The 25,280-nt window shown below is 46.2% G+C and overlaps 1 protein-coding gene across 2 annotated transcripts in view; it reads left to right on the forward strand.

Moving 5' to 3' along the window:
- The window catches only part of KMT2A (lysine methyltransferase 2A), a 1,244,888-nt gene that overhangs the window by 1,104,333 nt on the left and 115,275 nt on the right, over nt 1-25,280 (forward strand). For both annotated transcript variants that reach the window (XM_069224744.1, XM_069224745.1), the window contains exons 29-30: nt 20,709-20,779; nt 21,618-21,785. In XM_069224744.1, the coding sequence (XP_069080845.1) occupies nt 20,709-20,779; nt 21,618-21,785 (239 nt within the window). The remainder of the gene's footprint in view (nt 1-20,708; nt 20,780-21,617; nt 21,786-25,280) is intronic.

Below are 25,280 nucleotides of genomic sequence, written 5' to 3' on the forward strand. Positions count from 1 at the left end.
TGTCTTCCACCTTCAGACTTTGGCGGACCCCCTGCATTCACTGGAGTTCACTATAAACATACCAAAGTCACACTTGACTCCCTCTCAGATGCTCTCTTTCATCGGAGCTGTTCTGAACACATTGCAGTTTCAGGCTTATCTTCCTGAGAGGCGAGTCCGGGATACTGATGTTTCAGCCTCTACCCTAGATTTCGGTGAAAATGACTCTGAGGCTGCTGGGCCTCCGGCATCCTGCTAGTGACACATGCCAGATGGCATATGCGGCTCTGAAGTGGGACCTGAAGTTTCTGTGGGTGCAGCATCCGGGCATGTATCTCCGGCATGGTCTAGATCTCAGTGGGAACTGCGCAAGATCTGTGGTGGTGGTTAGTGAACCAAAATAGGGTCAAAGGCAGATCTCTCTCCCTTCCACAAACAGATTTGACAGTAGTGACAAATGTCATTCCTGGGATGGGGCAGCCATCTGGGAGAGGTGGAGATCAGAGGCATCTGGTCTCTGGCAGAGTCCACACTCCACATCAACCTGTTAGAGCTTCTTGTGACCCGGTTAGCATTGAAGGTATTTCTTCCCTCTGTCAAGGAGAAGATAGTGCAGGTGTTCACGGACAGCATCACCGCCATGAGATACTGCAGCAAGCAGGGCAGAGTGGGGTCATGGACCCTTTGTCAAGAGGCTTTGCGGCTCTGTTCGTGGCTGAAACAGCAGGGCATATCCCTAGTAGTTCAACATCTGGTGGGCTCTCTAAATGCCACAGTGGAGAAACTCAGCTGAAAATACTTCCATTCTGAGTTGGCCCAAGGTCTCTTTCAGCAGTGGGGAGAGCCTTGGTTAAACCTGTTCGCTTCCCCCGGGAATACGCAATGTCAGCAGTTCACCACATTGGGGTTTCCAAGGCAGCAATCACTTGGGGTCGCTTTTCGTCTCGGGTGGAGTTCATGCGTCCTTTACGCCTTTCTTCCCATACCACTCCTACCCCTTCTGCTTAGAGTTCCCAAGACAATCAGGAGCACACAGGCCCAAGAATTCCTTGTGGCTCCGGACTGGACACGGAGAAGCTGGTATCACGAGCTGCTGATCATGTCCATCGATCCTCCGATCAGACTGCCCCCTCTGGACGATCTTCTGTCTCAGCAGCAGGGGAGGGATCTGCACCCGAACCGGTCTACACTCCACCTTCTTGCGTGAAGGTTGAGCAGCGGCAATTGATAATCCTTTGACCTTCCTCCTGAAGTCTATAACCTCATCTTGGCAGCCAGGTGTCCCTCCAAAATAGTATATGCCTTTCCGAATAAATTTGTGGCATATTGCACAGACAAGTCTGTTGATTCGTTTCAGCTCCTCACGCTGAGGTCCTGTTGTTTATCCTTTCCCAGCAGGGCTCCACTCTGGGCACTCTTTATCCTTTTCCTTGCCCAGCAGGGCTCCACTCTGGGCACTCTTAAGGGATATTTGTTTGATATTTCAGCTTTTTCCATGTTTCCTGATCAGCGTTTCTTTGTCTGTCTGCCATTGTACATAGGTTCCTCAAAGGTCTTGCACATCTTTTTCCTCTATCCCCATTCGTGATGCCTCAATGGGATCGGAATTTGATTTTGACTTTTCTTAAGTGCACTCCTTTCGAGGCTGTTCACAATTGTTCTCTCAGGCTTCTCACGTTAAAAATTGTCTTCCTTGTGGTTGGTGATCACATCTGCCCACAGGGTAAGTGAGCTGCAGGGTTTGTCATCTAAGCTGCCCTGCCTTTCTATCTATCCTGACAAAGTGGTGCTTCACACCAGGACCTCTTTTCTGCCAGTGGTGGTCACGACCTTTCATGTAGGCCAGTACATTGCTATGCCTACTTTTGATGCACCCCCCACATGCTTCTAAGGAAACTGAGAAACTCCACTGCCGGGACCCAAAAAGAGCATTGGCATTCTACCACAATCTTGCGAAAGTGTTCCAGGTGGGTAACCAATTGTTTGTAGGGTATGTGGGTGCAAAGAAAGGATGGGCAGTGCAGAAGTGGACCATCTCTAGATGTGTTGTAGTCTGCATTAAGATATGATACAAAGTGGCGAAAAAGCAACCCTCCAGAGTTTTTGTGCATCGAGAGTAAGGTGCTTTCACTGCGTTAGCACATGGAGTTCCAGTCCTTGACATCTGTCAGGCGGTGGTAATGTGGGCATCTCTGCACACATTTACCAAACACTACTGCCTGACAAGTCACGTCAGTTCGGTCCTGCAGGACTTTGCAGTCTGAACTTTGTTCACAGACCCACCTCTGGTGATGGTATTGCTTGGGTATCTGTTCATAGGTAAGGAATCTGCAGCTAAAAGTCTATCAGATGGAGAAGTTACTTAGCTTCGGCAACGCCTTATTTGGTGGAGACCGTGTCTAGCTGCTGATTCCTTACTGACCCACCAATCCTCCCCGCTCTGCAAATTCATTTTTAGGGACAGGAACTCCCTTTTCAGGGCCTTAGTTTTGGCGCACCAGTAGTCGGTGTCCTTCATGGCTCTGTGCTTTTGGTGTGGAAAGTTGTGAAAAGAAACTAACACGAGTGTGCCTAGTTGGCATCTATGTAGGACCGGTGACGTCATATCTGGCGCGGACGACGGACATGGAGCCGATCAATGCCACCTACTGGCACGCAGGAGTACTGCTCATGAAAATCTTTCAGTTTCAGTCTGGTGTAAGCATGGTGTGAGGAGGAAGAGTTATTGGTTCGAAAGAAGACAACACCTTTGAAATATAGAAATAAATTGGAGATCAGGAACCATATAAACAGGTGTTTGAATGTTGGATTCATGAAAAAGAAAATGTAAAAGACATAACAAATTACTAGCTGCCCTGAGGAAGTCTCTGGATAGAGACAAAAAGTTGTTGGATGGGTCTATTCTAATTGAAGATTGAAAATAAAGATTCAAGATACCTAACGGATGTTGGAATTTTCCCTTTTGGGGTTTGAAACATGCTGGATGATGGTCTGTGAGACTTGTCCATCTACTGTGTGTAGCTTTATGATGTCCCATCAAAGTTTGAAAGAAAAGCTAAAACGTTGGATAATAGTTGCCCTCACCATGAGTTGTTCAGATCCAGTCTGATGCCTGGGGAGAATTCAAAGGTACGTAATCTTAGATTCTATATATAGGGGGTTATTATAACTTTGGCGGAGGTGTTAATCCGTCCCAAAAGTGACGGATATACCACCACCTGTATTACGAGTCCATTATATCCTATGGAACTCGTAATATGGCTGGTGGTATATCCGTCACTTTTGGGACGGATTAACACCTCCTCCAAAGTTGTAATAACCCCCATAGTCTTTACTAGATAAGGTGTTACCGAAGGTAATTAACTTGTCCTTTGGTGCTCACCCAACAAATTAACCCTTTGTAGGCAAAGTTTTCTTCCAGCGTTCTTTGCTCCACTTTATCCCTCCAAGACGGAAAAGAGACTCCATTGTTTGGATCCTAAAAGAGCGTTGAGTTTCTATGTCGATCAGACCAGTAAACATGGAGTGAGCTATCAGCTTTTTGTAGGGTTTTCAGGAGCAACGGATGGCATGGCAGTGCAAAACCAGACCATCTTTCAATGGATCTTTCTCTGCATAAAGATCTGTTGTGCACTGATAAAGAATCAGCCCCCAGAAGGTTTCAGGGAACATTCCATCAGTGCCAATGGTGCTACCACTGCATTAGCACATGGAGTGCCTGTACTTTACATCTGTCAAGTGGCTTTGTGGGCATCAGTAAACAGGTTCATGTAGCACTGCTTCCTTGACAGTCAGGTCTGTTGAGAGAGGCATTTTACTTCTCAGTCCCGCAGCACTTTTTGGTATGTGCCAGTTCAGACCCACCACATTGGGAGTTAATGCTCTGTTCTCCATTCACAAGTGTAGAAGTCTGGAGTTAGGAATATATCCACCAGAAGAACTAGCTACTTACTTAAGGTATAAGTCATTCTGGTGGATACTCTCATCTATCCACAGATTCCTCAGCAACCCTCCCACCTCCGTGCTCACAGAACTCTTTGAGACTCTTTTTCCCCATTCTGAAAAGGTCCCAAATCTAGTTATTTGCACACTCATCATGACAATCTGCTTATGGACTTTGTTTCTGAGAGTGCGGGCACCCTAAAATGCAACTGATGTCAACATCCTTGGGTTGTGCTTAAATTTAGTGCCACTCCTCACCTCCTGAGCAGGAAGACGTTGGCTCAGAGATGCACAACCCCACCTAGGAGAAGTGCTCTAATAGTTTCCAGCTCCAGTCCAATGCCTAGTGACTATTCTGAAGGTAAGGGGTATTCAGTTAGAAAAACTGTCCACCAGAAGGATAGTTACTGAAGGTAAGTAACATGTTTCTCGACAAACAGCATTAGGTGTGGCTTAGGTACAGCCAACATTGCCCAGATAGAAATAATTACCACAATTTTCATAAGACTCCCTGCTGAGGTTATCAGTGGTCAAACCAGAGGTAGAACAGCACCTCCTCAATGTGCCCTTCTTTTTTGTAAGCACCATTTTTGGCACCTGGTTGATTTCATACTTTGAAAGATAAAAACAGAAAAGGCAATGTAGACCCTGCAAGCACATGCAGGCAGAGGTTTTTTTTTTTTAGAGAAGAGACACAAGTTATATCACAAGTAACCTTTGCTTTATACTCCCTTTATATATACTCATTCCAAAAGTGTTTTGCAAGATGGTGGTCGATGGGTGTGAGTGATGGGATGTCTGGGCAGGGGGAGGCTCTGGGGTTGGTGGAGCACAGGGTTGAGCAGAACCTGCAGTGGTGGAACATCAAAATCCTATTATTGAGCAGGTCATTCCTTGGCCTTTAGCCTCCCATCACAGCTGTCAAGGCTTGTGTATACAATCTGACAATGGACCCTCAACATCGAATCGGGAGTAAGCGACAGACCTGCTCAAGGAGATGCATTTGTCTCAGTGAGACTGCTGTGGTTTTCACTATTTCTGGAAGTACCTCTACATTTACTGAAGAGTCAGTCTCTACGAACAGACCTTCTCACTTGTCACAGTCAGCTGCCGCACTCCACCCGCAGGCACTGAATCATGATTTGTCATCTGAAGTCTTACAGTTTGGGTGCCTTCCATTGCCACAATAGTGCAAGCTAATTCTTAAGGAGCCGCAAAGCCCACTGCAGGGGCTTGTTATGAATCCAGATGGAAACTATTTTTTCACTTCTACAGTCTAAATAAGCAGCTCAAAAAAGCATCTGTGCAAGATACTTGACACTGTTGCACCTGCAAAAGGCAGGGTTAGCGTATACTTCTTACAGTATACATAAGGTGGTGTGGCAGCTTACTTAAAAAATCAACAACACCAATCAATGTTCAGAATATTGGTGGTCAAAGCCTTAATGGAAGGGCTCTATCCTTCCTAGAATACCACCAGTACCCACATCATACCTCAACCTTTTTCTTACCCAGCATATGGGGCCACCACTTGTGACTTTTCTGTCTTGCTCACTGCAGTTTGTCTCTTGGAAGGTTGCCTTTCTTGTTCCATACAGAAACACAGTTGCTCCCACCGGAACTGCTTGTATCCCTAATTATAATAAGTATTTCAATGCATCCTTCAGGGGGAAACTTGGACTATCACATCTTATTAATGAATGATTGTACACTTAATCCAACACCATTTGAAAGTAAAACAGTACTGGCATACATGTAAAATGATTTAAATAATTGGGAATTTTGCTGTTTCAGTACTTCATAGTTAAGTTGTTCAGTTGTAGCATATGTACATATATGTTCAGCTCGTCAACAGTACTTCAGTGTTGGCAATCATATATGTGCTAATCCACTCTTGCATAATGTAACAATTGTGTAGTTGGTAAATTGGCTTATAATTTTGTGCAAAGCAAGAAGCAAATGTGGTGTCTAAATTTTGATCTCCAAAGTAATAAACAAGTGAAACCATCCTCAAGAATATATCCTTAAGGCAGGATGGCTGACCTCAATTTCTAAATAAATGAACGCTGAGAAACCCAATAATAGAAACAGCAAAAACAAAATCACATGGAAACCAAGTAGCCAAACTACAACACTTGTGTTGAAAGCCTTAAGGAAAACTGATTCCAAAGTGAATCAAAATGCAAAGTCTTACCGAATTATACCTATCCCATATAAGAAAACGATGTACCCTATAAACAGCACACTAATAAAACTAATAGTGCTATGTTGTGTCGATCATCACTAAAAGACTTAAACCAAAATCCGTAATATGATGGTCCAAATCGACCAAAAACTACAAAGCGCCAATGGTCAACATTCAGAGATAAACAATGGTGGTTACAACACCTCTTTGCAAATTCTAAGAGTCCTAGCAAACCTAAAGGTTATAAAACTGGGGAAGAAAAAAACTTGTCTATGTGGCCAACTGGATCAACATCAACTGGAGAGCGGGGAAGCCTCTACGAGCTCTGAGCACCAAATACAGATTCATGAACCTAGCATTACCTCTTAAGATGACTGGGGTCGTGGGGTAAATTGGAAACATGCTCCGGTGACTGGGTGCAAGGCAGCGGCCATGTCTAGAGTGGAACAGACAACAGAAGCAAAAGCCTATCTGGATAATGCAAACAGCAACATTAATTTAAATATGAATTGTGTATGGATGGATAACAAGGAATAAGGGTAACAGTGAGTAAATACAATAATTTAGCAAGTACTATGGCCATATGAAAAGGTCATGACCATAGCTGCACTGCAGGTGTGAGTTACAAGGTGGCAACTATGTTGGGTGTGAAGGAACACACAAAAGGTGATGGGAGGAATGCTTGCAATTTGTCAAACCATTGACACTGTCCAGGAAGCATCCCACCCAAGGTTCTTTTGCTCACCATGTCACCTCAGTTTGTACCCAGCCCTATACAGTTCAGTCTGGACCATGCTCAGGCAACAGTGAAACGACCTAAGTGGCAAGAGTATGTCCAAAAGTGGGTCCTATGTTCACTATGCCTTTGGAGCTAAGTTATACCTGACTGATGAGCTCTATAATCAGGGGAAAAGCAGTTGTGGATTACTTGTGGTCCTGATCTGATAGACATCTGTTTGCAGATTCCTTACCTTAGAGTTTCCCCAAGGTGTCCATCTGGACCTGGAGAATCTTTTTGAGCAGCACCCCTGCCTGGCGTTAGGTAGCATCCATCTGGTCTGCATTTGGCATCGAGCGTACCGGATATGACGTTGCAGTTCCTATATAGGCGCTTGGAGGAAAGCACCTCTTTTTGGGCATGGTTATCTCCCCCCTCCCCCTCCCCCTCCCCCCCCCTTCCCTCCCTTCCCTCCCACACACACACGCACACACACACACACTCTCTCTCTCACTTGCACTTTTTGCCTGGTATCTGGTGTAATTTTGACTGAAAGTGTACTGGGTTCCTGCTAATCTGGTCCCAAGTGCCAGATCTCTTCTCCAAAACTGCACAGTAATTTCCTCAATTGGCAAAACCTTTAGCAACCTCTGTAAGCCTCTATTAAATGGTACAGCTGGTACCTAGGGCCTGGTGTACTAAAGAGGGTCCCCAAGTGCTACAGCACAAATTGTGCAACCTTGAGGGACCCCTCACCAAGCACGTGACAGGTTACCATTGTAGCCTGCATGTCTTAGTGAAGACACAAGTGAATACACAACATGGCACACAGCCTGTTTGTCTTGTCCCCTAACACTGCATGCAGTATATGTGGGTCACCCCTCTGGCAGGTCTTACAGCCCTATGGCAGGGTGCATTATATTGCATGTGAGGGTATTTCTGCATGAGCAGATATCCCCCTGCTATGTCTTTGTTGATTCTCAGACAACGTAAGTGACCAGGGGAGCCATTGTAAATACATGTGCTGTACTCTGGTCACTGTGAGTTCCACAGCTACATGATGGCTTCACTGAAGACAGGGATGTTTGGTATCAAACATCTCGTATTGGTGAACCCACAGTGATGCCCATGCTGGAGTTACCAATACATGCACCCAGAGGACACCTTGTAGGTCCCCCATGAAAACCTACCAGTTACTAGTCTGTTGACTGACTGGTCCTAACCAGTTCAGCCACCTCGGCCACATTTCTGACCCTCTAAGGTTGAAGCCAGTACTCTCAGAGGCTAGAGACAAAAGCCTGCACTGGGTCGGGGGTGTTAATACCTCCTACAGGCAGGACGGACATTCTAGGAAGGGAAGCTTCAAAGGCCTAGCCGCCTTGGTATTGCCACCCTGGCCTCTCCAAATGGCCAAGATGACCAACCCCCCTGTCCTGAGCCCACTTCTTGGCAGCAAGACAGGCGGGAAAATTAGTCAGATTAGTTGGTGTTGCCACTTCATGCCAGTACCACTCCTAAAGTGGACACCACTTTTTAATTTACTCCATCTTGTTGTGGGTTGAATTAGACCTCTAGGGTCAGGGTTGTAAGAAACTGGCCTGGTGCGTGGTGGTATGGTGTTGGCACCTTATACCAGGTCCAGGCAACCCCTATTAGTGAATGAAGACAGTATCTAGGAAGCCAGGGCTCTATAGGGGTAGCTGTGGATGAGCAGCCAAGACTTATCTTGGAGGCTTTCAAAACTTACGCAATACAACAATAGTCACACAGTGTTTATCACACATGAAAGGAAGCACACACTGTTAAAAATGGTACTTTATTACAGTAACACTGCACTAGATTACTTATAGGCAGTCCCCCCAACTGGAGTTAAGTGCACACCATATAAATACACAATATCAACCAGAAATTAGGATAGACACAACAAGTATTGGCATGAATCATAGAAAATATTGGGGGCTCTAGGAGAGGACCAAACCATATACTAAAATAGTGGAATGTGGAGTAAAGTCCCACACCCAAAGGTATGGAGTTGTTAGAGGGAGGGGAAGCTGGAAGAACTAGGGACCCCAAGAGGTGAGTACCTGAGTCACCCCACCGAGAGAAGTAAGTAAGTACATGGCTTTCCCCAAAACCAACAGGAGAGCTTTGGAAAAGGACTGCACAAGACCCAGACAAAACTGGAAGAAACCAAAGGTAGATCCTGACAGAAGAAGGCCTGCCAAAGCTGAGGACCAAGTCAGTTTGAGTTGGAGTGTCCGGCTGTGGCAGGAGCCACTACCCACCCTTCTCTGGATGGAGGACCAGGTCAATGAAGACTAACAAGAGGCTTAAAAAATGGTTTGTGCAAGAACAGGACCAGACTAGAAGAAACTAAAGGTGGATTCGGGAAGAAGAGGACCTGCAAAAGAAGGGGACAGTGTCCAGTCCATGATGGAGTGTCCAGTTAGGGCAGGAGCCTTCACCCACCCTTCTGTGGTTGAAGATATGGGTCGACTGGGGAGAACATCTTCTGTGGAGTCCAGGAGCTGCAGAGGAGTCCTTTAGAGTGTTGCATGTGGTGTCCCACGTCGTTCTTCGGGACGTAGATGGTCATTGGTGTAGGAGAACCACCAACCAGCTTTGGCAAATGCAAGAGGAGCAAAAGAAAAGTTGCAAGACTATAGAGGACCAGCAAGGTCCAAGGGGCTTGACCCTTAAAGGGGAGCCTGGGGTGACTGTCAGCAGTCGGGAGAGTCAGCAGAAGAAGTTGCAGCTCCACAGGCCACCTACTGGCAGCAGGCACAGTAAGGCGCAGTGAAGCCCAACTGATTCCCAAGTTGGACAGCTGGCAGAGAGGACCAAGGGGACCACTCTAGACCATAACCTGTGATGCAGGATCCACGCAGTTCCAGGGGAGAGCAGATCCACGCAGCCGGTCATCGTTGCTGTAGGTGCCTGCAGATGTAGGGGTGTGACTCCTTCACTCCAAGGGAGATTCCTTTAGAGTTCTTTGTTCAGCTGAAGTCTTGCTGACCCCAGGGGATGCACAACCAGTAAAATGTTGCTGTTGCTGGAAGGAGCCAGAGAAACAATGTTGCAAGTCGAGGTCGTCTCGGGAATTGCAGTCTCTTGAAAAGAAACTGATGTTAGCATGCCAGGGTAGCAGCTATATAGGAACCACAGTTAATTTGTCAGTGTTTCAACCCATCAACAACTCAAATAAGGGTCTTCATCGGGCCACAGTGGACCACTCCACAGCTTGTTGGTGGCTCAGTAATTCGAACATTTGCATTGCAGTTTCTATGTGGTGGTGGTGTTGGATTTACACAGACTATTTTGTTGTTCGGCCCCAGTGGGATTCCATAGTATGATTATTGGAAATGAGGTTGGTCATCCTCCACCCAGCACATTGTGTACAGTTTGGATGATCTTTTTAAGAAACACTAGCGCACATTTTTCACTTTTGTCTCCTGTTGCCTTTACTGCAACATTGTAGGAAGCTGGCCTGGTGTATGGTGTATACCTAAGGTACAAACACCTTATACCAGGTCCAGGTGTCCCCTCTTAGTGAAGTGTAGGCAGTGTCTAGAAGCCAGGCGCTCTAGAGGAAGCTGTAGGTGAGCAACCAAGGCTTATCTAGGAGACATGCCAAAGCTCATGCAATACCACTGTAGTCACACAGTAAACACATGAAAGAAAACACTCAGTTGTTCAAAAATAAAGGTACTTATTTTTTTTTTTAACACAATATCACAAAATACTAGAAGGGCAACCCTCCAATAGTAGGTAAGTAATACACTAAATATACACACTAGCAATCAGAGATAGGCATGCAAAGGTTAGAAAACAGTGCAAATAGCAATAACCAATAGTAACCCTAGAAGGAGCCCAAACCAGATACTAAAAAAATGGAATGCGAACACAGAACCCACATCTAGGTAAGTGGAATGAGTAGAGGGGAGCTGGGAGTACTAGAAAACCACAGAGGTAAGTAATACAGTACCCCCCATCGACCAGGAAAGCAGGAGTAAATCACTGTATTTTCCCCAAACCAGACAAAAGGAGAAAGACAATCTGAGAAGACTGCAAAAAAAAAAAAAAAAACAGCAATGTATTCCTGAAGAAAGAAGACCTGGGGAGAGAGCGGACCAAGTCCAAGAGTCACAGTGGAGTCCAGGAGAAAACTGAGCTACTACCCACCCAGCTTCAGTTGCAGGAGTTGGTTGACTGTGATGAAGAACAGGTCAGCACTGCAGCCCTGGAATCAGAAGAGTTCTTGATGGATGCAGAAGATGTCCCACACTGGGAGGAAGATTGTAGACAGGTGTCAGTGCAGGATTTCCACCAACAAGCCTTGGCGAAGGCAAACTCTCAGTTATTGGGAAAGTAGTGCTGTCGGGGACAAGCAAGGCCCAGGAGGACTCTACCCAGGAGGGGGGAGTTGCAGGGCACCCTCAGCGTCGCAGAGAGTCAACATGAGCAGAGGCATGACCCACAGGAGTCCCACAGGACTGGGACACAGGAGTCCAGAAAAAACCCACGCAGCACTACAAAAGAGGATCCCGCGCTGCTGCACAACCACGCAGGAGGTTGTGCTTTGCAGGAAGGATTGCTAGGGGCTGGAGCTACACATTGTCTGAAGATTCCTTGGAGGAGATGCAAACAAGCCTTGGCAGCTGCAAGAGACCCGGTGCACGGGGGTGCTGTCCTGCATGGGAAGGCAAAGGCTTACCTCATCAAAGTTGGACAGCTGGCAGAGAGGACCAAGAGGACTACCCAGACCGCCACCCGTGATGCAGGATCCATGCAGCTCAAGATGAGGGGAGATCCACGCAGCCAGCCGTGGCTTGCTGTAGGTGCCTGCGGTTTCAGAGCAGTGAGGTATTCACTCCACGGGAGATTCCTTCTTCTTGTGCAGGCTGAAGAGTTGCTGTCTTCTAAGATGCACTGCCGGGGAAATGTTGCAAAGCTGGAAGGAGCTGTGGAAACAAAGTTGCAGAAGAGTCTCTTTCGTTGATTGCAGCATTGTCGGATCCTGGAGGGTCCAGTCGCAGTTCCAGTGGCCAGTAGTTGAAGTGGAGGTTGCAGAGGAATCCTGCTGGAATCTTGCAAGCCAAATCTGAGGACCCACCCATGAGAGAGACACTAAATAGCCCTGAAAGGGGGATTGGTCACCTAACCAGGTAAGCACCTATCAAGAGGGGACTGTGACGTCATCAGCGTGGACTGGTCACTCAGATACTCCCAGAGTTCCCTGACAACCTTAGAAACAAAAGGGCAGAACCCAGGACCCTCTGGAGGAGCTCTGAGCACCACCCCTGGGGTGGTGATGGACAGGGGAGTGGTCACTCCTCTTTCCATTGTCCAGTTTCGTGCCACAGCAGGGACTGTGGGATCCTGAACCAGTGTGGACTGGTTTATGCACGGAGGGCACCAAGTGTGCCCTTCAAAGCATATCAGTGGCTTGGGGAGGCTACCTCTTCCAAGCCAGTCACACCTATTTTCAAAGGGAGATGGTGTTACCTCCCTCTCCTAAAGGACATCCTTTGTTCTGCCTTCCTGTGCTTGATCAGATCAAGCAGCAGGAACGCAGAAACCTGTCTGAGGGGTGGCAGCAGCTTGGGCTGCCCAAAAAACCCTGTAAGACTGGTGGTATAAATGCCGGGGGGTTTCTAAGGAGGCCCCAGAGTGAATGGAATCATACGTCCAATACTTGCAACAGTGTTTGGGTATGATTCCAACATGTTTGATACCAAACATGACCAGGTTCGGAGTTCCCATTATGTAGCTGGACATAGGTAGTAACTCATAAAGTGGTGTCCCCAAGTCCAGGAAAATGGATCTGGAGTTTGTGGGGGCATCTCTGCTAGTGCAGGGGTGCCCTCACACTCGGGTACCTGCACCCTGCCCTCTGGCTGAGAGGGCCTACCACAGGGGTGACTTGCAGTGACCTGTAGTGAAAACAGGTGCATGCACCCGTTTCACGCAGGCTGCAATGGCAGGCCTGCAGAACCCTTTGCATGGCCTCCCTATGGGTGGCAAAATGACTGCTGCAGCCCATAGGGATCCCCTGGAACCCTAATGCCCTGGGTACCTAGGTACCATATACTAGGGACTTACATGGGGGGACCAGAATGCCAATTGTGGGACGTAAAGGGTACATATTACAGGAGAGAGCAAAAGTGCTGGGGTCCTGGTTTGCACAATCCCATTAGCCACAGTCAAACACACTGACAACGGGCAGAAAATGGGGGTAACCATGCCAAGAAAGAGGGTACTTCCCTACAGACATCCTTTGGAGCACTTTAAGGAAATGCCTCCTTGGCATGGTTACCCCCTGACTTTTTGCCTTTTGTTGATGCCAGTTATGATTGAAAGTGTGCTGGGACCCTGCTAACCAGGCCCCAGCACCAGTGTTCTTTACCTAAACTGTACCTTTGTTCCCACAATTGGCACAGCCCTGGCACACAGATAAATCCCTTGTACCAATGGCTTTGATGCCAGGGAAGGTCTCTAAGGGCACCGCATGTCTTCTGCCACAGTGGGGACCACTCACTCAGCACATGCACACTGCCTCACAGCTTGTGTGTGCTGGTGGGGAGAAAATGACTACGTCAACATGGCACTCCCCTCAGAGTGCCATGCCCACCTCACACTGCCTGTGGCATAGGTAAGTCACCCCTCTAGGAGGTCTTACAGCCCTAAGGCAGGGTGCACTGTACCACAGGTGAGGGCATATGTGCATGAACACTATGCCCCTACAGTGTCTAAGCAAAACCTTAGACATTGTAAGTGCAGGGTAGCCATCAAGAGTATATGGTCTGGGAGTTTGTCAAACACGAACTCCACAGTTCCATAATGGCTACACTGAAATCTGGGAAGTTTGATATCAAACTGCTCAGCACAATAAATGCACACTGATGCCAGTGTGGAATGTATTGTAAAATGCACCCAGAGGGCATCTTAGAGATACCCCCTGAATACCAGTCCGACTCCTAGTGCTAGGCTGACCAGTTTCTGCCAGCCTCCCACAACCAGACGAGTTTCTGGCCACATGGGGAGAGTGCCTTTGTCACTCTGTGTCCAGGAACAAAGAATGCACTGGGTGGAGGTGCTTCTCACCTCCCCCTGCAGGAACTGTAACACCTGGTGGTGAGCCTCAAAGGCTCATGCCTTTTGTTACAGCACCCCAGGGCATCCCAGCTAGTGAAGATGCCCGCCCCTCCGGCCACTGCCCCCACTTTTGGCAGCAAGGCAGGAGAGGATAATGAAAATAACCAGGAGGAGTAACCCACCAGTCAGGACAGCCCCTAAGGTGTCCTGAGCTGAGGTGACTCCTGCCTTTAGAAATCCTCCATCTTGAGTTTGGAGGATTCCCCCAGTATGGTTAGGGATGTGCCCCTCTCCCCATAGGGAGGAGGCGCAAAGAGGGTGTAGCCACCCTCCAGGACAGTTGCCATTGGCTACTGCCCTCCTGACCTAAAAACACCCCTAAATGTATTATTTAGGGGCGACCCAGAACCCAGAAAATCAGTCCTGCAACCTACACAAAGGAGGACCGCTGACCTGAAAGCCCTGCAGAGACGACGGAGACGACAACTGTCTTGGCCCCAGCTCTACTGGCCTGTCTCCAGACTCAAAGAACATGCACAGCAACCTCAGAGGACTGCCCTGAACCCGAAGGACCAAGAAACTCCAGAGAACAGCAGCACTGTTCACCATCTGCAACATTTTAGCAACTTTGAACCAACTTTTAAAGAACTCACTCTTCCTGCCGGAAGTGTTAGACTTCAGACTCTGCACCCAACACTCCCGGCTCGAGCGCCAGAGAACTAACACCGCAGAGAGGACTCCGAGGTGACTGCGACTTCGTGAGTAACCTGAGATGACCCCCCTGCACCCTGACAGCCACGCCTGCAGAGAGGGTCCAGAAGCTCCCCCAGACCGCGACTGCCTGAAACAAAGAATCCGACACCTGGACAAAGTACTGCACCCACAGCCCCCAGGACCGAGAGGAACCAACCTCCAGTGCAGGAGTGACCAGAAGGTGGCCCTCTTCTAACCCAGTCGGTGGCTGGCCCGAGAAGCCCCCCTGTGCCCTGCCTGCATCGCCTTAGTGACCCACGGGTCCCTCCATTGCTTTCAATAGCAAACCCGACGCTCGGCACTGCACCCGGCCGCTCCTGTGCCGCTGAGGGTGTGTTTTGTGTGCCTGTTTGTGTCCCCCCCCCAGTGCTCCACAAACCCCCTGGTCTGCTCCCCGAGGACGCGGGTACTTACCTGCCAGCAGACCGGAACCAGAGCTCCCCTGTACTCCTTAGGCGCCTATGTGTTTTGGGCCCGCCTTTGACCTCGCCACCTGACCGGCCCTGTGTTGCTCGTGCGGTGACTTTGGAGTTGCCTTGAACCCTCAACAATGGGCTGCCTATGCCCAGGAGACTGAACTTGTAAGTGCTTTACTTACCTCAGAAACTTAACAATACTTACCTCCCCCAGGAACTGTTGATTTTTGCAGTGTCCACTTTTAAAATAGCTTATTGCCATTTTAACTAAAACTGTGTATGTTACTGCTCTAATTCAAAGTTCCTTACTTATCTGTGTGGAGTACCTTTGCATTTTATGTATTTACTTCAAATGTTGAATTTTTTGTTTCTAAAATAAATTAAGACAATATATTTTTCTATATAAAAACTGTTGGCCTGGAGTTAAGTCTTTGACTGTGTGTTCCTCATTTATTGCCTGTGTGTGTACAACAAATGCTTAACACTACCCTCTGATAAGCCTACTGCTTGACCACGCTACCACAAAATAGAGCATTAGAATTATCTAATTTTGCCTCTACCAACCGCTAAGGGGAACCCTTGGACTCTGTGCATACCATCTCTCACTTTAAGATAGTATATACAGAGCCAACTTCCTACAAGCATCTTCTACATTGTTTCTTGCGTAGTAGACCTAGTGCCTGATTTAGATCTTGGTGGAGGGTATTATTCCGTCATGGAATTTGACTATTACACAGTACTGGTTACAGATCCAACCTTGCAGGACCTTTCGACTCACCTCCAGACAATATTGCTAAGTCTGTGCACTCATAGAATGGCTTCAATAATGTTTGCGCTCCTAACACCCAACAAAAAAACGAAACCCTAGGAAAACACTCAATGGGTGTTTCCCTATTTGATCATGTGCATCGGGAATGGATAAAACAAACACCAGCGATAATAGCTGCTGTCGTTCCGCACTTCGACTTTACAAGTCAACAGACCAAACACTACTATGCCTCATAGGGCATCCAAGAGCCCTTTCCGTTGAAATTAAATCTTGAGACGATACACCGTTCTGAATCGGAGCATCTGTTTTCCACTTTGACTACCTCTGCTGTAAAGTCCATTCATCAGGCCCACCAGCTGGGGGAAAGACGGGGTTGTGTACTGCACTGGTCTCAGTTCAAAAGGTTAGGAATCTGTGGTTAGAATTAACCACGAGAAGAACAAGTTATTTACCTTTAGTACTTCTTTTTTTGGTGGCTACTCTAACTTCAGATTCCTCACTACCACCCACCTCTCCATCTGTGGAGTAGACTTCTTGAAGGTTGTAAGTTAGAGATTGCATACTGTTGACTTCATGACTTTTCAGTTTCTACTTATCTGAGGGTGTAGAAAGCATTGATTAGTAAACTTGCATCAGCATGCAGGGGTGGTGCCTATATGCAGCTCTATGTCCTCATTTCCAGTGGTGTGATGGAACCACAAAGGAGTTTTATGGCCCATCCGCTGGTGCCCAGCAGAAATTGCAGACATTGTTCTGGAACCAGTCTAGTGCCAGAGAGGATTTAAAAGATGAAGAACCTGGGGCTGGATAGAGTATCCACTAGAAAGTGCTACCAAAGGTAAGTAACTTGTCCGTCTCGGACTTCAGGTGTTCATATTCTTTGTTAACTAATCAAAGGCAATTCTCTTCTGACCACGAACCTCTCAAGTAGAGCTTTACTTTGCTTGTTCAGAACGTTAGGCCTTATCTTGAACAAGGGAAAGTCAATGCTGTGCCCATCACACAACATCAAGTTCCTAGGTGCAACCCTAGACAAATCAGAGGAGAAGGCTACCAGTTTGTGTTCAATGCCAAATTCAGAGACAGCTGAAGGTCCTCATACATTCGCCCTTTACATTTCTGGAAATTGTTTTTGTGTACCCCACTCATTCCCTACCCAAGAGTATATTAGTATAAGAAACAATTTGAATAGCAGTAGGCACTAGTTTGTGGTTTCTTTGACATGCATATCCAGGGCACACTAAGAATGATAGACGAACCAATTGGTACTTTTAACAGTATGTTTTTCCCTTCATCTACCTCAAGCGAGCTTTGTAAGGGCAATGCATGTACCTTTGAATGGATAGGGTGCACATCTCTGAGAACTGACAGAAAGATGATTGCCATCCAGACAACAAACTACGCCTCAACATACTGCAGCTGAGGTCAGTCAGAAAAGGCCTGCAGTCGGTATAAATCTCTCATTCACAGTGATCAAGAGAGGCAACATAGATTCAGAGTTTTGTGCAAATTAGCAGGGAGGTGTGGTGTTTGTGAGGAAATATAATGGGCCAGTGCATCTCCCTACAAGCACAACATCTTCAGTGGACTAAGATTGACCAAAGGTATTCTGTTTCAGGATAGGACCTCCACAAATGGGAGATTAACTGCAGCCTGCTGTGCATAGTAGTTAATGCATAGGGGAAGCCGGAGCGGGACCTGTTTAGGACTCATGCAAACAAGAAATACTAATTTTACATAAACAGACATCCTTAGTCAGGATTGGATGTGGATTTTGGGAGGGGGGACGTTTTTAATTACTTGGTTGGTGATGTGCGTATACTTTCACTACTTTTCTCTTATTGCAAGGATTGACTCTGGAATCATGCCAATGGATTCTGATAATTCTATGACACGGGCAATACAGGTTCATAGATCTGGTTCCCAAAGACACACTGCCCGGCTCTCTGTGATCGCAGTTCAGTGCTTAATTTGTAAATAAAAAGGTGCCGGTGCTCAAAGCCCTCCACTTAAACACGCGGCCGCTGCAATTAAGTGTGCGAACACGGAATACTGAAGCGGCGTAATCGTGAAGCCATCTTGGGCCTCTTTACTCAATTTATAGCCACTCCCTGTCCCTTTTGCTCACTCCAGCAGCTTTCTGCTCTCTCCCTTTCTAACGCTTTTTCGTTTTTCTCTTCCTCCGTCTTTCCCAAATTTATTTTGCTCACAATTAATGCTTGAGGCAGAAAATTGAGCACCGGCACTCAAAAGTAAGTGCCGGTGCTCAGCACCGGAAACTACAAGCACAAATTAAGCACTGTCGCAGTTCAGTCTCTTCCCCTGGCGCCACAGCCAAGTGCTGTATGAAACCTGGGGATTTAGAAGCAGCTGGGTACTAAATAGAATTCACCCTTTCAACTGGATATTACTTTAGACTATAGAGGTGTTCTGGGTCAGGCACAGACAATCATCTAAAGTCCTCCATCATTTTCTGCATTCAGTCCCATCAATTATTGACCTGTGTAATAGAATTAGCACAATCAGGCCTCAAGTACACACATTGAAGTGCACACTGTAGCAGTATCAAGAGTTCAAATCTCCTTGGGTTGCCAGCCCTTATATTCTAGCAGAATCGTTAATGAGTTTGTCAAATATTTCTTCAAAGCTTTTTCTCCAATACCGATGACGTTCAGCAGAAGTGGGAGCTCAACAGTGTTCTCAGCTAATGAGTCACCCATTCTAGGTAATTAACAGAACAAGTCTCGTATATCTCTCTTGTGAGGCAAGATTGCTACTTCCTCTGACTTGAGCCAAAAGAGTGTGTGCAATACACTCACTTGCAGTGAAAGAACGTTTTCTGCTGTTCAACAAAGGCAGAGTTATGTTGCACATTAATCATTTCATTAAGAAAGTGTCAGCTGGCATTCATTTCGGTGATCCAGTTCTGCTAAAAGCTTTTTTCTAGTGTCAGATGTAACATTCCCTTGTACTACACTGATATTTGAAATTTTAAATACACTGAACAAAGGAATTTGAGCAATTATGATCAGCAATTGGTGGCATTCTCAAACCCTTGAAAGAGTTAGACGTTATCCAAGCAAGAAATCTCCAGATGGATTGCAGCAGCCATCAGCGTTTGGTATCTTGAAGGTGGACAGCTGTTTTGGAAAGTAGTTACAGTGCGTACTACGAAAAGAGTGGCGCCTTCTGCAACTCTCTATTCAGGGGTACTCGTCGTGATTTCACTTGGGCAGCAACATAGAAAAAACATCAGATATTCACCTAGAAGTATTCCTTGGAGGCACTAGCAGATAAAGGTACAGCCGTGACACGGACAGTTCTAGGTCACCTTTCCAATAATGTGAGTCTTAAGGATTTTATCCCACCATCTAAACTGTTGATATTATTAAGTAGGACTCTTTGCTAACCTGATTCAAGCTGTTCAATGTATGAGAATGCTGGAGAAGAAATTAGATACTTATCTGTAACTACCATTCTCTAGCATTGGAATATTTAGATTCATAAGCGTACTTCCTCCTTTCGTGGTTGAAGTTCACCTTTTGTCATAAGCTCTTTTCACAAATGTTGAAAATCTGAGGTGAGGTGGCCTCTGTGATGTGTGGCATTTACAGCACTCTTATCTCATTGACGGAAGTTAAGGTGTCTTCAGAATGCTACTAAAGTGATATTGATTTAAGGCCTGTCAGGGATGCTGTACAGTTAAACTGTTATGTTTAAATTACGATGAGGAATGATTCAAGCATATGAAACTATATGAAAAATACTCACTTTGGGGAACTGTAGTTACGAATAAGTACCTTATTTTCTTTCAGCTGGTATCTCCTCATGAGTTTATGGTGATCACAACAATCCCCAGAATTGGGAACCATGCAAACTTAGAATTACTGGGTTGAAAAACCAAAGGTTTCATCAGATTCTCTGGACTGTTGGACTAACATTCACTCCCTGTTCATAGTAGGTAGTGAATGTGAGCGGGAGGCCACAGCCAGGTACTATGTAGGCCCATAGAGTGGGAATGGTGTTGGAGGAGGGGTTTGCTCTGGGACTGATCAGTGGAGTGTCCATTGCTTCCATTCGTCTCTCCGGGATATTGATGGTAGTCCGCTGGGGGCTACACTTTGACTCAGTCCCCTAAAACTGCCTATTTGTCCTAGTGGTTTTACCATGCATATTTCTACAACAGTTAAAATCAGGCCCAATTTTCTTAATCTGATAATTTCAGGTGTTGGGACCCATAGCCATGCTGAATCGGCATGCATTACTATTCCACCTGACACGTAATTAGGCACTTGCAGAGAAGGCAGATATATTACAAATGCAGGACACTCAGCACAGTCCTGAAGCAGTAAAAAAGCAAATATTTGTGAATGGGTGCAAGAGGCCATATGTTCAAAGGCAAAGAGTAAGGGAGTGGTTAGTGTGCTAGTTAAATCAAGGGGAACTATCTTAGAAACAGATGAGCTAACCGTGCAGGAGGTTTGGATGATACCCCAAGTGTGTGTGTGTGAAAAACTGGTGTTTATCCTATTCACCAGATTTGGTGGGTCATTGTTATTGATTTAAGTACAGTTCTGTCTGAATTGTCCTTAGTTGCAGGAGAAGGCGGCCTCAGGTAATTGTGGAGATGTACCCTAAGCATACTGCTAGGAAATGAAAAGAATATATGTGAAACTAAGTACACCTACATTTTTTAGATGACAGATCTCCTTTTGTGACTAAAGGTACAACACAGTGGCCTTACAGAACATAAAATATTGTGTTGCCATTGTGTGCAGATATGTTGTTTAGTTTCTGATAATTGTCATCGGCCAAAATTTTGTACTGATCTGTTCCCCTGATGTTGCTTAGGCAAATGGCGGTCAGTCCGGAATCACCATTGGCTGACAAGATGACAAACTCCAGCGACACAGAACATGGCGGTATGTTGATCACATAAAATATATAATTAAAAAGTAGTTCCCATAGGAACAGGAAGTACATTTATTTAAACCCTGCCTTTAATTTCCTGAAGGCTGAATGGTGATGTTGAGACATGCTCCAGACATTTGTAACTACTTAAAACTAATCAAAAAGTTCTATAGCATTCTAAGGTTTCATTCGCACAATTCAGATAGGGTTCAAATGGTTTGATGATGAATAAGCCTTCTGTTCATTATAATTAAGGTTTCCAATTTTCAGTGTTTACTTAATTTTCAAGGTGAATACAGACAGAAAACAATCTAATTCCAGTCTAATTATTTTTAAAAGTGGAAAAATACAGAAAATTGTGCTTCTTGTAAGCGTCTCTCCTTGTTGTCTTTCATGAATTCCAGACCAACTGCTGAGGAGATTGATACCATGGGAATTTAAGAACAAGCCGACATTCCCTTAAACATAGACATTTGTTAACATACTTTTGTATATAGTGCTAATATTTACCTGTCTGTGGAGTGTTTTGTTATATTTGGCTGCTAAATTTGCTAAACCATTACAGGCATCAAAGTATGAGTGCATGTTTATCAACTAAATAAATTTGGAAATATACTAGTTTACCACTCCATTTGTTTACAAAACATAAAATAAATATGGATAAAAACCAACAAAATGGATAAAAAATAAATATGGATAAACAAAGATAGGAATGGTAAAAAAATAAATACCATAAAACTAGGAGCCCTAATTACAATCGCTCTATCAATACCTGGCATATATGTGCCATCGCCAGTGAACTAGAGGTGATGGGAAGAGTATAAATACATTTTCTTGAAATTGTTTCAGATTCCAAACCTTCAGATGAGGATGATGGACCCTTCAGCTCCCCACTATTCTGGCTGCAACAGGAGCAGAAGAGAAGAGGGAGCATCTGTGAGAAGAAAACTAAGAAAGGACTGGTATTTGAGATCTCCAGTGACGATGGCTTCCAGATCTGTGCAGAGAGCATCGAAGGTAAGTTAGTGAGGCCAGAGGGTATTACTCATCTCTCGCACACCTTCAGGGCGGGGGCTCAGACATTGGTGTACCTTTGCAGTTCTCCTAATTTTGACTTAAGTTTTCAATTAAAGTTAAACTTGTTCTTGAGACCTACCTCTGAGGGGATGACTCTTTGATCCCGGCATGTCCACAGTGAGTTCTTCACCAGCACATCACACAGTTCACCGTATTGTTGCCGAGAAGTGGTAATATAAAAAAAAAAAGTCTTACATAAAGCACTAGGATTTGTTTCGGATAAGAGGTGTCAGTGGGATCGTGCACTGGATCACAAAGGAAGTAGACTTGAAGAATTATGTAAATATGTAGATGTGGGAAGCTGGGTCTGTATATACTATACCAAGGTAAGGTATAGTGTGCACAGAGTCAAGTGAATCCCCAGCGGCTTTACAGAGGCTAAAGTAGCTAGTACTAATGCTCTCTTTTGTGGCAGTGTGGTCGAGCAGTTAGGCTTATCAGAGGGTAGTGGTAAATGTAGGAAGCTGGCTCTGTGTATATACTATATCAAAATGAGATACAGTGTGCACAGAGTCCAGGGGTTCCCCAGAGCCTTGACAGAGGCAATAATAGATAATGCTAATGCTCTGTTTGAGGTAGTGTGGTTGAGCAGTTAGGCTTATCAGAGGGTTAAGCATTTGTTGTACACACACAGACAATAAGGGAAACACACTCTCAATGACTTAACTCCAGACCAATAGGATTTTTATACAGAAAAATATTCTTTCTTAATTTATTTCTAGAACCACAAGATTCAATTAGCAGGTAAGTACATTAAATGAAGAGTACTTTGCATAGTTATAATCAGGACTTTGAATGGAATCGACAGTGTGCACAGTTTTTCTTAAAATGGCAAAAAGCCAATTTTAAAAGTAGACACAGTGCAATATCCAACAGTTCCTGGGGGAAGAAAGTACAGTACAGTTTTGGAGGTAAGTAATCGTCTTACAGGTTCAGCCTCTGAGGCATAGGTAGCGACACCTGGCCAATTAGGTGCAGGGTCAAACGGGAGCCAAAATAATGTGGGCCCCTATGGAGACAGGGGCACTCCGGTTCCGGTCTGCTTGTAGGTAAGTAACCATGTTGTCAGAGGGCAGACCAGGTGAGTTTAGAGGAGCACTGGGGGGCCCCCACGTATGAACCAAACATGCACCCTCAGCAGCACAGGGGCGGCCAGGTGCTGGGTGCAAACAGGGCGTCGGGTTCCCAATGGAACTCAATAGGTGGACCCTGGGGGTCCCTGAGGTGCTGGAGGTGAGGCACAGGGGGGCTTCTCGGGCAAGCCACCGACTGAACAGGGAGGAGGGCCGCCTGCTGGTCACTGCTGCACCGATGGTCGGTTTCTCTCGAGTCTGGGGTCTGCGGGTGCAGTGCTTCTCCAGGCGTCGGAAATCTTCGTCCCGGGCAGGTGCGGTCAGGGGGAGGTCCTTGGGATTCCCTCTGCAGGTGTTGTCATGGAGAGGTGGAGAGGTCAGCCCAGGGTGGACACTGGGACACTTGGTTGGAATCACCTGGGGATCCTCTCTGGATAGTTGGGCCACCTGAACACAGTCCATGGTTTTGGACTCACGCTTCTGGAGTGAGGTGGGGGACCTTTGGAAGTAGTTTCCTCTTCTTCTTGTTGGACTTGTCCGCTGTCCACAGATGTTTCTGGGTCCTTGGTGATGCAGGCAGTCCCTTGGAGGCTTTTCAGGGGTCGCTTGTCCCGTAGAACGCAGCGCTTTTCTTGTGCTGGGTCTTTGAAGCAGGAGACGGGCCAGTGGGACTAGGGCCGAGTCAGTTGATGTCTTCTTTTCTTCTCTGCGGAATTTTCAGCTCAGCAGTCCTTCTTGAGGTCATCAGGAATCTGACTAGCTTGGTTCAGGGAGCCCTTAAATTCTAAATTTAGGGGCTGTTAGGTTCAGGGGGCAGTAGTCAGTGGCTACTGTCGCTAAGGGTTGCTACACCCTCCTTGTGCCCACTCCCTTTAGAGAGGGGGCCACATTCCTATCCCTATTGGTCCTAATCCTCCAAAGCAAGATGGGGTATTTTTCATGGAGGGGGTCACTTCTTCTCTGGACACCTTAGGGGTTGTTCTGGCTGAGGGGGTGACTCCTCCTTGTTTTTCCTGATAATCCCTCTGGACTTGCCGCCAAAAGTGGGAGCTTGTCCGGATTGCAGGCATCTCCGCTAGCTGGAGTGCTTTGGGGCACTCTAGCACAAGGCCTGAGCCTCTGAGGCTCACCACCAGGTGTTACAGTTCCTGCAGGGGAGGTGTGAAGCACCTCTGCCCAGGACAGGCTTTGTTTCTGATCACAGAATGCACAAAGGCACTCACCCCATGTGGTCAGAAACGTGTCTGAAGGTGACAGGCTGACACAGACCGATCAGTCTTACACTAGCAGTTAGGCTAGCATACAGGGGGCATCTCTAAGGTGAACCCCACTCTGGCATCAGTGTGGATGTATTGTCCTGAGAAGTTTGATATCAAACTTTCCAGTATTCAGTGACGCCATTATGGTGCTGTGGAGTTCGTAATGACAAACTCCCAGACCATATACTTAATATGGCTACACTGCACGTACAATGTCTAAGAATTGGCTTAGACACTGTAGGGGCATAGTGCTCATGCAACTATGCCCTATCCTGTGGTATAGTGCACCCTGCCTTAGGGCTGTAAGGCCTGCTAGAGGGATGACTTACCTTTGCCACAGGTAGTGGTTTGTGGGCATGGCACCCTGAGAGGAGTGCCATGTCGACTTAGCCTTTTTCTCCCCACCAGCACACACAAGCTGCAAGGTAGTGGGCATGTGCTGAGTGAGGTGTCTCCAGGGTGGCATAATACATGCTGCAGCCCTTAGGGACCTTCCCTGGCCACAGGGCCCTTGGTACCATGGGTACCTTTTACAAAGGACTTAACTGTGTGCTAGGACTGTGCCAATTGTGGGAACAAAGGTACAGTTTTAGGGAAAGAACACTGGTGCTGGGGCCTGGTTAGCAGGGTCCCAGCACACTTTCAATCAAAGTTGGCATCAACACTAGGTAAAAAAGTGGGGGGTAACCATGCCAACAGTGGCATTTTCCTACAGTAAGCATGTGTTGTGCACACACTCAATGACTAACTCCTTTCCAATGTTTATGTATCAAAACATATACTGTATTACTTTATTTCTAGAACCAAAAGAATCTTTGTTGCATGTAAGTACAGTTTAAAGAATAGATCACTTTAAAAGTATCAAATGCACTCTTTTTGTAATTCACAGTTAAAACAGTTTTCAGGTAAGTAATAGTTTTCAAAAGTAGACAGTACAGTTTTCATAGAAAGCAGTGCGGAAAAGTATCAACACAGATTGCAGGTAAGGACTCCACTTACTATTCAAGTCTTCAGGTGTTAGGGTGTCCACAGGGCTAAGTTTAGGAAGACACAAATGGTGCACCACCAGCAACACGGGCCAGATGGATGCAGAGGTCAAGTTG

This window comes from Pleurodeles waltl, chromosome 3_1, assembly GCF_031143425.1.
Source record: "Pleurodeles waltl isolate 20211129_DDA chromosome 3_1, aPleWal1.hap1.20221129, whole genome shotgun sequence".
Taxonomy (NCBI): domain Eukaryota; kingdom Metazoa; phylum Chordata; class Amphibia; order Caudata; family Salamandridae; genus Pleurodeles; species Pleurodeles waltl.